At 44.3% G+C, this 12,441-nt stretch overlaps 1 protein-coding gene across 6 annotated transcripts in view; it reads left to right on the forward strand.

Annotated features, from left to right (window-relative positions):
* The first annotated feature begins 10,972 nt into the window (after positions 1–10,972).
* Positions 10,973–12,441, forward strand: part of FERMT2 (fermitin family member 2) — a 95,341-nt gene continuing 93,872 nt past the window's right edge. For 4 of the 6 annotated variants that reach the window (XM_031668096.1, XM_031668099.1, XM_031668097.1 and 1 more), the window contains exons 1-2: positions 10,973–11,195; positions 11,542–11,707. In XM_031668096.1, the coding sequence (XP_031523956.1) occupies positions 11,551–11,707 (157 nt within the window). In that variant the 5' untranslated portion in view covers positions 10,973–11,195; positions 11,542–11,550. The remainder of the gene's footprint in view (positions 11,196–11,541; positions 11,708–12,441) is intronic. The other 2 variants (XM_031668100.1, XM_031668101.1) reach the window with 1 other exon arrangement.

Consider the following 12,441-nt stretch of genomic DNA (forward strand, 5'->3'; position numbering starts at 1 on the left):
TAAAATTTTTTTATAGCGAGGGGGGGTCTCCTCATGTTGCCTAGGCTGGTTTTGAACTCCTGGGCTCAAGCAATCCACTTGACTTGGCTTCTCCAAGGGCTCCAAGTAATCCCTCCAAGGGATTACAGGCCTGAGCCACCACCCCTGGTCAAGAGTTTATCTTTTAATAGGTGTAGGGACACATTTTCATTTGCTTACTAAATTCTTGTATTTATTTTGCTTTATTTTAGAGATAGTATCTCACTCTGTGGCCCAGGCTGGTCTGAACTCCTGGCCTCAAGTGATCCTTGCACCTTGGCCTCCCAAACCATAGTACTGGGATAGACACATGAGCCACCACACCCAGCCTAAATTCTTTCTTTCATTTTCTTCTTTCTTTTCCTTTTTTTTTTTTTTTTTTTTTTTTTTGATACAGAGTCTCACTCTGTTGCCCAGGCTAGAGTACAGTGACACGATCACAGCTCACTGCAGCTTTCACCTCCTGGGCTCAAGTCATCCTCCCACCTCGGCCTCTCAGGTAGCTGGGACTACAGCAGAACACCACCATGCCCAGCTAATTTTCTGTATTTTGGATGGAGACGGAGTCTTACCATGTTGGCCAGGCTGATCTCAAACTCCTGGATGCCAGTGATCCGCCACAGCCCCTCGTCCCCCGCCTGGCCTCCTAAAGTGCTGGGATTACAGGCTTGAGAGCCACTGCACTGGGCCTAAATTCTTAATGAATTATTTGTTGAATCTAGTTCAAGAGAGAGGAAAGGTTTACACAGTGACACCTCCCAGGCACCAGATGGCAATGTTCAGCTGCTATTCTGTTCTCTGTCACCTGAGAGCACCCTCTTAAGAGCTAGTAGATAAAATGCACTTCTGTCCTTCCAAGGTGGACTGAGTTGGCCCTAGGGCAGTTGAAATTTTAGATGACTTTCTGGTTTGGCTCTTTTAGTGGAATTGCAACTCCTGGGAAAGAATAGAGGGTTTATGCATTTAAAGAGAACATTGTGTTACAAAGGACAAACGGTAGGGAACATTTCTCAGAATGGGTTTGAGAGTCAGCAGTTTACCTGCCACCCAAAACTAGGAGGAACCAGCTAGACAATAAATAACGCTAAAAATCAGGGAGAAGCCTAGCATGTTTATTAATAAGGAAACACTGATCAAGCATTGTAGGATGAAGGCAGCTGTGAGGACTGGCTTCTTGGCCTGTGGATTTCCAGTGACTCTCACAAGTGGCAGCAGCACCTCTAGCTGGCAAATGCACCTCTGTGCTGTCACCGCTGATTTCTCTACGGCCTCTGACTCTCTCCGCCCCAGTTGTACTGAAACTAATCTCAATCACATCCTTCCTTTCTTACATCCTGGCCCAGATCTGACCTGGGAAGGGCTTCCATCCGATCAGCACAATAACTCAAGCAGCCCCACCCTCTCGTTGACTAATATTGACAGTATTTGTTTAAATACATTTGTGACCGACTTACTCTAGCCTCTTGTGCCTTTCCACTTTTATAAGATGGTTACAGCCTTCCAACAACCCAATTCTATTCTTGAAAACTGATGTGTATTTCTTCTAGCCTGGTAAGGGCTTTTCCTATTTCCTCCTGAATCTTTGGAATTATCCCGATGAGGAATCTTTTAAACAAATGTTTCCCCTTATATTTTCTTTTTTTCTTTCTTTGTTCTTCCTGATAATCATGAATCAATCTAAATCCCCCTTACATTTTTCATAGTCTTTACTCATGCTTAGGTCTCCTTTGCTTTGAGAAGTGTCTTTGTTTCTGGTGCACCTCCAAATTACCATCTTATTTCTTGCTTTCCTTTGCCTGGCAAACCTCCCTTTTTCTTCTTTAACTCTTGGAAATCTGTTTTCCATCAGCTCTAGAATTGTCCTCTGCAAGGTTAAGAGTAATTTTTGCCAGTCACTATTTTCCTGAACGTTTCTGTGTCATTTGATACTGTTGACCAACCTTTCTTTCTTGAAATAGTTTCTTTCTTTCTTCTTTTTTTTTTTTTTTTTTTTTTTTGGCTTGCCTAACTAATCCAATTCCTTTCTCAGCTTTGATCCTTTCTTCTCTATTACCTTAGATAACTCTTCTTCCTACTTTTGCCTGTGGGGAACAGTGACCCACGGGGCAGCCTCATTTGGGGACTCTGAGCCATCCATTAGGGCTCACCTCTATGTTAATGACTTCTCTGTGTGATCTGATCCTCTCACAAGACTGCCAGCCTTCTTATCTAATTGTCCTCTAAACATTTCCACTGAATGTGATGCTTTCACCCCAAGTTCAATATTTCTTTTTAAAAGCTCTTCATCTTTACCTGGCTCCCTGAAATCATCTCCTTTAAACTTCCATTTCCCTGTCCAGGAGTACCCCTGTTATTCCAGTCACCTCAGCGTAAACACTTTGAAGCATTTATGATCATCTGTTTTTAGACCTAGGTTTTAGTCCCAGATCTTCCACATACCAACTGTGTGGCTTAGGAGAAGTTGTATAACCAGATAACCAATCTGTCCATCAGTGAACTCACATTAAATAAGGATAGTAATAAAAACTAAGGGTTATCATAAGGAACATTTAAAGTAACTTGACAGTGCTTGGAACATCAAAAATGCTCAGAAACTTTTTGTTAATACTATTTTTGAAATCCCCTGCATCTTCTACCCCCTATTATTTTTCTTACCAACCAAAGGTTTTTTCCTTACATCTAAAGTTGTAAACAGGTTCCAAACCAACCTTTCAGATTCTAGTCCCTAGCTCTTTCAAACCATCATGCATGTTTTTACCAGATTAATCTTACTTGAACATTGCTTTCATAATATTACTACCACACATCAACTTTTTTTTTTTTTTTTTTTTGAGATAGAGTCTTGCTCTGTTACCCAGGCTGGAGTGCAGTGGCATGATCTTGGCTCACTGCAACCTCCGCCTCCCGGGTTCAAGGGATTTTCCTGCCTCAGCCTCCCCAGTGGCTGGGATTACAGGTGCACACCACCACGCCAGGCTAATTTTTGTATATTTCGTAGAGACGGGGTTTCACCATGTTGGCCAGGTTGGTCTCGAACTCCTGACCTCGTGATCCACCTGCCTCAGCCTCCCAAAGTGCTAGGATTGCATGAGCCATTGTGCTTGGCCCACAAACCAATTTTTAAATGGCTCCTCTTTTTTTTTTTTTTAAACCTCAGAGTCTAAACTTCTGTCCTTCCTGGTCTGGTTTCACTCTGTGCTCACCAATCCCGAGCATCTCCTTGGCATTTATTCCTTTCTTCTCCTGGCTGGTGAGCATTCCATACTCACTTCTGATAGGCCTACTCCATCTACTCCTTTGCTTAGCTTTATCGTCTCCAGAAAACGTATCATGACTTCGTTAATCAGCTTCTTACAGAGTCTAGACTATCACAGTCCTCAAAATGGATCTGTACTTCACAATGTACCCTTTTATTTTTGCTCCCTTTTCTCCCTTCTGATTTCTTTATTACTTTATTATTATATAATTCACATACCATAAAATTCAACATTTTCAAGGATATATGTCAGTAGTTTATAGCAGCAGTCCCCAACCATTTTGGCATCAGGGACCGTTTCGTAGATGATGACAATTTTTCCACAGACTGAGGTGCAGTAGGGTGGGGTGGGGGGATGATTAAGGGATGAAACTGTTCCATCTCAGATCATCAGGCATTAGATTCTCATAACAAGCGTGCAATCTAGATCCCTTGCATGTGCTGTTCACAATAGGGTGTGCGCACCTATAAGAATCTAATGCTGCTGCTGATCTGACAGGAGGTGGAGCTCAGGCAGTAATGTTCATTCACCCGCCATTCCCCTCCTGCTATGCGGCCCAGTTCCTAACAGGCCACATACTGCTACCGGTCTGTGGCCCAGGAGTTGGGGACCCCTGGTTTATAGTATATTCATAGAGTTGTGCAAACATCACCACTATCTAATTTCAGATCATTTTTATCACCCTCAAAATAAACATTGCACCTATTAGTAGTACTTCCCATTCTTTCCTCACCACCCTCCCCACTGCCCCCAGTTCCCAAGAACACTAATCTACTTTCTATCTCTATTGTTTTGCCTATTCTGGATATTTCACATAAGTGGAATCATACAATACCTAACTTTGTGTCTGGTATCATTCACTTGGCATGATTTCAAGTTTATCCATTTTGTGGCATGTATTGGTACTGATTGTTCTTAGGCTGAACAATCTTTCTTTCTTTCTTTATTTTCTTTTTTTCTTTTCCAGACAAAGTTTAACTCTTGTTGCCCAGGCTGGAGTGCAGTGGCGCGATCTCAGCTCACTGCAACCTCCACCTCCTGGGTTCAAGGGATTCTCCTGTCTCAGCCTCCCGAGTAGCTGGGATTACAGATATGTGCTGCCACACCCATCTAATTTTTGTATTTTCAGTAGAGACGGGGTTTCACCATGTTGGTCAGGCTGGTCTCCAACTCCTGACCTCAGGTGATCTGCCCACCTGGGCCTCCCAAAGTGCTGGGATTACAAGTGTGAGCCACCATGCCCGGCCAGACAATGTATATTTCATTGTATAAATATACCACATTTTGTTTATCCATTCATTACTTGAAAGACGTTTGGGCTGTTTTCATCCTTTAGACATTATGAATATTCATGTATGTTCAAGTTTTTATGTGATCATATGTTTTCACTTCTCTTGGGTATATACCTAACAGTAGAACTGGTGGGTTATGTGATGTCTTAATTTATTTGTGCTGCTACAACACAGTACCACAAACTGGGTAGCTTATAAACAATAGAAATCTGCTTCCCACACTTCTAGAGGCTGGAAAGTCCAAGATCAAGAGGCCAGCAGATTTGTGTCTGGTGAGGGCTGCTTTCTAGTTCATAGCTGGCACCTTCTCGCTGTGTCCTTACATGGTGGAAGGGGCGAACAAGCTCCTTTAGGCCTCTTTTGTAAGTGTGCTACTCCCTTATTAAGGGGATTAATGATCTAATCAAGTCTCCACCTCTTTATTTTTAATTAAAAAATTGTTAAAGTTTATTTTTAGAGACAAATAAAAAGAACAAAAAAAAATTTTTTTAATTCGTTTTTAGGGCCTTACTCTGTCACTTAGGCTGGAGTGCAGTGGCATGATCACTGCTCAATGCAGCCTCAAACTCCTGGGCTTGGCTAGGCGCAATGGCTCATGCCTGCAATCCCAGCACTCTGAGAGGCTGAGGAAGGCAGGTCACTTGAGGTCAGGAGTTCAAGACCAGCCGGGCAACACGGTGAAGCCCCTTCTTTACTAAAAATACAAAAATTATCCAGACATGGTGGCATGTGCCTGTAGTCTCAGCTACTTGGGAGGCTGAGGTGGGAGAATCACTTGAGCCCAGGAGGTGGAGGCTGCAGTGAGCCAAGATCATGCCACTGCACTCCAGTCCAGGTGACAGAGTGAGACCTTGTCTTGAAAAGAAAAAAAAAGAAAAAAAAAATCCTGGGCTCCAGCAATCCTCCCACCTCAGCCTCCTGAGTAGCTGGGACTACAGGTGTCCACCTCGATGCCCAGATAATTTTTTTTACTTTTATTTTTGCAAAGACATGATCTCACCATTTTTCCCAGGCTGGTCTCAAATGCCTGGGCTCAAGTGATCCTCCCACCTAGGCCTCCCAAAGTGCTGAGGTTATAGGCATGAGCCACTGTGCCAGGCCTTCCCCATCTCTTAATATCATCACATTGGGGGTTTAGATTTCAACATATGAATTTCAGGAGGACACAAACATTCAGACCATGGTAACTATATATATGCTAACTATATATACTATAACTATATATATGTGGTAACCATATACATGGTAACTCTATGTTTGACTTTTTGAGGAACTGCTGAACTGTTTTTCAAAGCAACTTACCATTTGCTTTTCCATCAGCAACCTATAAAGGTTGCAATTTTTCCACATCCTAACCAACACTTGTTGTTATCATCTTTTTATTATAGTCCTTCTAGTAGGATGTGAAGTGTTATCTCATTGTACCTTAATTTATATTTCCCTGCTGATAAATGATGTTGAGAATATTCTGTGTGGCCATTTGTGTGTCTTCTTTGGACAACTGTCTATTCATATTCTTTGCCCATTTTTAGTTAGGTTATTTGTCTGGGGTTATTATTGAATTGTAATAGCTCTTTATTTACTTTTTATACAAGTCACTGAAAATATATATGATTTGCAAATATTCTTCCCATTCTATAAGTTGCTTTTTCACATTTTGGTTGCTGTCCTTTAAAACATAACTATTTTAAACTTTGATAAAATCCAATTTAACTATATTTTCCTTTGGTGCTTATGCCTTGATGTCTCATCTAGGAAGCCATTGCTTAATCCAAGGTCATAAAGGTTTAGTCCTATGTTTTCTTCTAGGAATTTTATAGTTTTAGACCTTACATTTAAGCCTATGCTCTATTTTTAGTTAATTTTGGTATATATTGTGTGTGAGTGTCCTTTCTGATGTGTTAAATATAAGCCTCCTGGATTAGATAGATGTTCCCTAAGAATGTGTGACACGTGTTATACATTTACATGACTGTCTCAGTGTCCTACACTGTGCTAGACACATAGTTACTGTCTTTGGATGTGTGAACATTTGATATTTTTGTTGAGGTGAGGAATATTTGACAAGGTGTCCTGGTGTTCAAACTTAAGTCGGGGCGGGGGGAAGGTATCCCTGAGCATGGTTTTCTACATAAAACTTTCTGTAACTAGAGCAATTAATGTAAGCAGTACATTTCTTTCCCCTTAAAGATTTCACTGTTATCTCAGAGCCCTTCTTTGGTCTGTGAAAACAGCCATATTCCTGGCAAATCTTCCTTGTTTCTCAGTTTGCCAGTCCTTTTCTTGCTAATTACAGTGACTGCCCATTTCTATAAAAAACGTGGCTTTTGCAACCTCCCTTCCCATTTAGATCACACTCCATACCCCTGAATTTCTACCTCTTTAGTAACGTTATTGGTGTGTGCCATTTTTGGCAATCCCCAAGACAAAGAAAGAATTCTACCCACCTGGTATTTGACAAGAATAATTCATTACATTTCATCTTGCTGGCCTCATGTCACATTTTCAAGTCCCCCCTTACACATTCACACTCATATAAACCCTCTCTTATTTTCTCCTACCCCCATCCTCTCTCCTTCTTTTAAACCCAGTGGTTATATTTTGAATTGACCTTTGAGAAATATAAAGCACAGTGTTAAGTAGGCACAAAGAAAAAGCTAAAGTCAACCTGAGCATTACCAAGCCCGAGGGCTGCATTTGACGGCAGATCTGTGAGGCATCGCTTGGTCTAAATCTAAGTCCAGTGCTTGGTACCTTATTTGGATATTGCTGCTTTCAATGCTTGAGCTGTTCTTCCAAACACTGGCGTACTCAGCTACTTTTCAGTATGATGTAAGTACCACAAGCATTGCATTGTCCTAGTGATTCTAGCAGGGGATTTCAGATAAGATTCTATATTTGAATACATTCTAAATCTTAGGTAGAAGTAAATATTTAAGAAATGCACTTGAAAGCCTCACTTGATAAACTGGAAAAAAAAATCCCAGTTTCAGAGAGGTGAGGCTGACTCCTCTTTAATCTTCAAAGCAAACGACAGCTTGAAATAGTCAAAAAGAAGGCCTGAAGGGACCAGCTGCACCCATCCTAATCTAATTATTCTTCCACTGGTACTTAACCGAAGGTCCTTGCCTTCCTGTGCATTAATTGCTCAAATACTGCTGACTTTCTAAAGCTAGTAAAGTGTCTTATGAAGCTATACTTAAGCAATTTCAAATGTTAAGAAACAGGGCAGTTATTCACAATATTAAAATTCCCCGCCCCACTCTCTGTCACTAAATGTAGAGAACATGTGTAGAAGTGGATTCAGGAAAGCATGGTAGTTAGAGCAGTCGGTGCTGTGCTGGGGGTTGTTCAGAAAGTAACTCTTACTGGAAAGCGGGAAAATAACTAGAATGTGGAAACCGAGTACAGACACTCTGCAACTTATGATGAGGTTACATTCTGTACATTGAAAATATCGTAAGTTAAAAATGCATTTCATATACCTAACCTACCGAACATCACAGCTTAACTTAGCCTATCTTAAATGTACCCAGAACATTTATGTTAGCTTCCAGTTGGGCAAAATGATCCAACATGAAGGCCATGTTATAGTAAAGTGTTCACTATCTCATGTAATTTATTGAATACTGTACTGAATGTGAAAAACAGAATGGTCCTAGGGGTATTCAAAGTACGGTTTCTACTGAATGCATATCACTTTCACACCATCATAAACTCAAAAGATCATAAGTCAGGGACCATCTGTATTAAAAGAGTTTCTAAACCATGACAGTCAGCTTCAACAATTTTGTCTGAAGGAAAGGGAATATTCAGAAAGGGCATAGATATTTTAGGTTCTAGAATGGCATGTTTAGGAAGCCATAATTTTTTTGTAGCTTACTGGAGCATGTGCAAAGGTCATAAGATACAATTCTTAGCTTCATTCCCAGCTCCATTTTAAACCTCTACTCTAAAATAAATAAATAAATCTCTACTCCACCCCTCTAAGTCTCCCAACCCCCACCCACCTTTTTTTTCTTGTTTTGTGCCACTTATAACGTATCCTATCTCACAGTTTATGCATCCTTATACATTGCCATAAATCTTTTGGGGGATAAGGTGGGGGAAATAAATAAGTACATTTTTAAAGTGGAGATTTTCCCATTGAGATTTGTTTTTTGTTTTTCTGAGATACAGTGAAACAGAGTTTCACTCTGTCATCCAGGCTGGAGGTCAGTGGTGTGAACACAGCTCACTGCAGCCTCCACCTCCTGGGCTCAAGCAATCCTCCTGCCTCAGCCTCCCAAAGTGCTGGGATTATAGGCATGAGCCACTGTACCTGGCCCCTGAGATTTCTCCACGGAACAGACCCACTGTTTCTTTGACATTTGTGTTGGTTTGACACCAGCATGTTTTCCATTTTCTCTGTGCCAAGCTATTGTGAATTTGTGGACAATGAAAATAATTTGAAGTCTCTGCTCTTAAAGAACTCAAGTTTTATCTGGAAATATTTTAAAAACACCAAAGGAAACCTCTGAAAAATCCTGCCCATAGTTCAGTCAGTAGCTGCTCTATCCAGTGTCTATCATCACGAATGCAATGGCATGTAAAGAGAAACTGAAATGCTGGATGCAATTCTAGATAGTGGTGTAAAGTTTTCGAGTTTGTAGAAAATAAAGAATAGAAGAAAGAAAAAACTCCCATGATCTCAAGACTCAGAGAACTTCTTAACATTTTGTTGTATTTCCTTACAGTCTTTTTCTCTGAACATTTAACATAATTAAGCTCGTAATTTTATAGCTGCATATCCAGTTCTCCAGTTTTGTGCCCTAACAAGCAATTGCTTATTTTATTAAAAACATTTTACTGTATATTTTCAACACCATAATTTACATAAACTCCCTCATCTCCGGACATTCATATTGCTTCCAAGTGAACTATTTGGAATGTCCATGAGTAGAAATATTGGAGAGTAGACAGATAAGAGACTCAAGGCATCAATTTCTCCACGATAACTAGCTAAAAACACTGTAGTGGTTTTCCCTGGTTTTTTTTTTTTCTGCCAAGCCTTTGGCATCTGACTAGATTTTGCTGCTTTCACTCCTTTCTCAGTTCCACCCCTTTCTTGAGGCCTCTCATCTTGTTTCCCCGTAATGTTTAACGAACAAAAGGTTATCTGCCTAGTGAGTTCCTTTTCCAAGCGTTTGAGACAGTTCGACAAGACGATGAGACTGCGAACTGGAGTCTTTTATCATTAAAAGGTATTTTAATCTGAGCCTTCTTGACATTTATTTTTTGAGTCCGTGAATTTGCTAGCAAGGCAGTTTTCCCCTGGTTTGCTGTTTCCGAAAGAAGTCCCCTCCACAGAGTACAACAGTTAATGGGGGAAGTGGAAACAAAAGCGGGAAGCAGGAGGACCGTTCCCCATCACTAGTCAGTCTTCAACAGGTGAAGTTGTTTGGCTCTTCCTGGTACCTGTAGGCACCGTTCCAGCAGTATTAAAATCCAAGGTGCGGCTGAGGGTGGGGTGGAGCATGTATCTCCATCTAACAGCTTTAATAGACTTGTTAGTTCTAAATTGCGTGTAAAAACACGCAAATAAGTACAAAGAGCTGGAGAAGCTGGGGAAACGGTTTCCGAGTAAAACTGGTGGCACTAAGTTGTGTCTTTCCTTTCCCCTCAAGCAAGAGCATCATCTCTTTGACTGGCATCTGGCTGGAGCGTCCGAAGGGGTTAAGAACGCTTGCAAACTCCTGGGAGTCCAGTAGGAGTTGCTGATGGTGCCGGACATTGCTTGCAAAGCAATTTTTGTGGTTCACCTCCCTCTGGGTTTTCTCATTCTTTTGTTGGACATTCAGGGAGCTGGTTTGGGCATTTACTTTTTAAAGTTTCTCCATCCCGGACTCCTCTCTCCAGCTCCCGGGGTGCGGCACCTCTCACCGCCCTGAGGCTTTTTGTCTCGCTCCAGGCGTGGAGAGGGGGCGGGAGGACTTTGTTCTCCGAAAACGATCTTGCCCTGGGAATTTCCTGGGGCCGTTACTCACAGAGAAGCCCCCTCCCACGGCTGCCAGCGCGGACACAAGCCGCGGGGGCCTCAGTCCAGCCTGAGCGCTGGACGCCCTGCCGGCCACCAGCGCCCCGGGAAAGGCAGCCCTCGCTCCCCCGCTCCCCCTCCTCAGGGCCCGCCGCCTAAAGCCCGGATGTTGGATTCAATCCCTGAGCCGGGTCCTTCATTTCCATAAAAGGGCAGCGCTCCGCGGGGCCGAGATTGCCGCCCCGCCGCGCCCCCAGCCACCCCCGCGCCGCCCCGCCCCGCCCCGGACCCGCAGCCCCCTCCCCAGAGCGCGGCGCCGGGAGGGCGGGGGCAGGGGCGAGGCCGGCCGGACCCGCTCGGGGCGGCTCTGCGGGCGGCGAAGGAGGGAGCCAGCGCGCCCAGCCCAGTCGGGCTCGGACAGAGGGGGCGGGGAGAGGGTGGAGCGCGGGGAGCCAGGCGAGGGGCCGCGACGACGGGACTCCATTAGCCGCTCCGGCCGCAGGCAGCGCTTCGCCCTTCGAGGAGCAGGACGCGGACACCGCCGCCCCGCGAGCCTCCAGCCCCTCGCCTGTTGCCGCGCGAGCCCCGGGCCCGGAGCGCGAGGAGCGCGCGGTGAGGCAGCGGGACCCTGCCGGGACCCGAGGGGGCGCGGCGGGGAGGGGAACAGGGAGTTAGCCCGCGCCGTGTCTCGGGGCCGGCCGGCAGGTGAAGCCCGCCGCGGTCCGCTAGGCGAGGACGGTGTGGGGCGGGCGGCGCCGGGGCCGAGGAGCGCTGCGGGGCGAGCGGGGCGCAGGGTCCTCCCGCAGCCCCGGCCGCCGTCACCGCCCTCCCGAGTTCGCGCGGAAAGCCTCGAGTCCTCCACCACCACCCAGCCCGTGGCCGGCGCTGCGAATTCGGTGGGATTCGCCTTCCTTTGGGGGAGTGACGCTTACGAGAGCCATTTCCTCCACGCTCGCAGGAAGGAGCCATGGCTCTGGACGGGATAAGGATGCCAGATGGCTGCTACGCGGACGGGACGTGGGAACTGAGTGTCCATGTGACGGACCTGAACCGCGATGTCACCCTGAGAGTCACTGGCGAGGTGCACATTGGAGGGGTGATGCTTAAGCTAGTAGAGAAACTCGGTGAGTAGCATCCCAGCCGCGTCCAACTAACGATTTCCCAGAATTGGTGGGGGGAGGAAAGAGGCTCACGGCGGGGGAGGGGCCCATTTGAGAAATCTTGGCATCTCGCAAATGCTTTTTAGAAATGTAAAATCTTTAAGTATTTAAGCAGATAGACTTGTTGCCCTTTGCGTCTTACTTTGTTTTGTGACTCTGAATTTTCATATGTAGTGATTCGAACCTCCCAATTATAACCTTAATTGCGTAGTTACGGGGGACGGGGGATGTGTGCCAGGGAACTCGTTAATTCTTAACATTTAGTGACAGAACGATAGAAGAATGAGAAAAGTGTGTTGGGGAGGGTGATATTAGTGTCAGTGGTTATTTCTTCAGCATACCTGAATGTTAGTGACGTTTGGTATAGAGAATGATGCAAAATCCATTTAAGAAAAATTTGTGCTGGAAAATGTGCAACTACTGGCGCCAGTGTGAAGTTTCTGTGGCTGTTCTACGTGGTGGAGTGCATTAAAATGTTCCAGTCATCCACTCTTACAAGGGGTGGGGCAGTACTTGACAAACTTGGTATCCGTAGTCCATGCTCGATGTAAGCCATTTCGAGCGTTGGGTTTTATATTAATAACAAGCCAATGAAAGAACTTTGTGTTAAAAAGCAGACTTTGTTAAGCTAATTTGAGGTTGACAGTATTTGCTTGAGTACAAATATATACTGGACTGATACCCGATTTGAAATAATA

The sequence above is a fragment of the Papio anubis genome, chromosome 7 (genome assembly GCF_008728515.1).
Source record: "Papio anubis isolate 15944 chromosome 7, Panubis1.0, whole genome shotgun sequence".
NCBI lineage: Eukaryota > Metazoa > Chordata > Mammalia > Primates > Cercopithecidae > Papio > Papio anubis.